This window comes from Camelina sativa, unplaced genomic scaffold (assembly GCF_000633955.1).
Source record: "Camelina sativa cultivar DH55 unplaced genomic scaffold, Cs unpScaffold16257, whole genome shotgun sequence".
NCBI lineage: Eukaryota > Viridiplantae > Streptophyta > Magnoliopsida > Brassicales > Brassicaceae > Camelina > Camelina sativa.
Genome location: NW_010937274.1, coordinates 1 through 311, shown reverse-complemented (window position 1 = coordinate 311; position 311 = coordinate 1). Strand labels below are relative to the sequence as shown.

Here is a 311-nt window from a genome sequence, read left to right as displayed (position 1 = left end):
AGCGGTGGCGGAGGAGCTAGAATCCATTGTAAAGACCTAACGGATTCTTCTCGTAATCCTTTCTTCACCTTCCGACTCGTAAACTTCCCTTCTCCGTCAAGAACCCGTCACCACGTTGTCTCTGCCGCCAAAAAACCTTCCGCACAGACCGGTCGGTTCGACAGCAAGAAGCGTCGGAGCCTCGTCCCCACTACGACGACCAAGGATCAGCCGGAAGAAAACAACGGCGTTTACGACGGCGAGAATCCGCCGTCTCAGATCGAAATCAGCTTGGAAGACGACGGTGGAGATAGGACGGTTGTGAATACTCG

At 54.0% G+C, this 311-nt stretch overlaps 1 protein-coding gene across 1 annotated transcript; it reads left to right on the top strand.

Annotated features, from left to right (window-relative positions):
* Nucleotides 1–3: 3 nt before the first annotated feature.
* LOC104775483 lies at nt 4–306 on the top strand (the record flags this gene model as incomplete). The annotated part of the gene is made up of 1 exon (XM_010499516.1): nt 4–306. A coding segment is annotated over one exon (303 nt), but the record flags the coding sequence as incomplete, so codon positions are not given.
* Nucleotides 307–311: the final 5 nt, after the last annotated feature.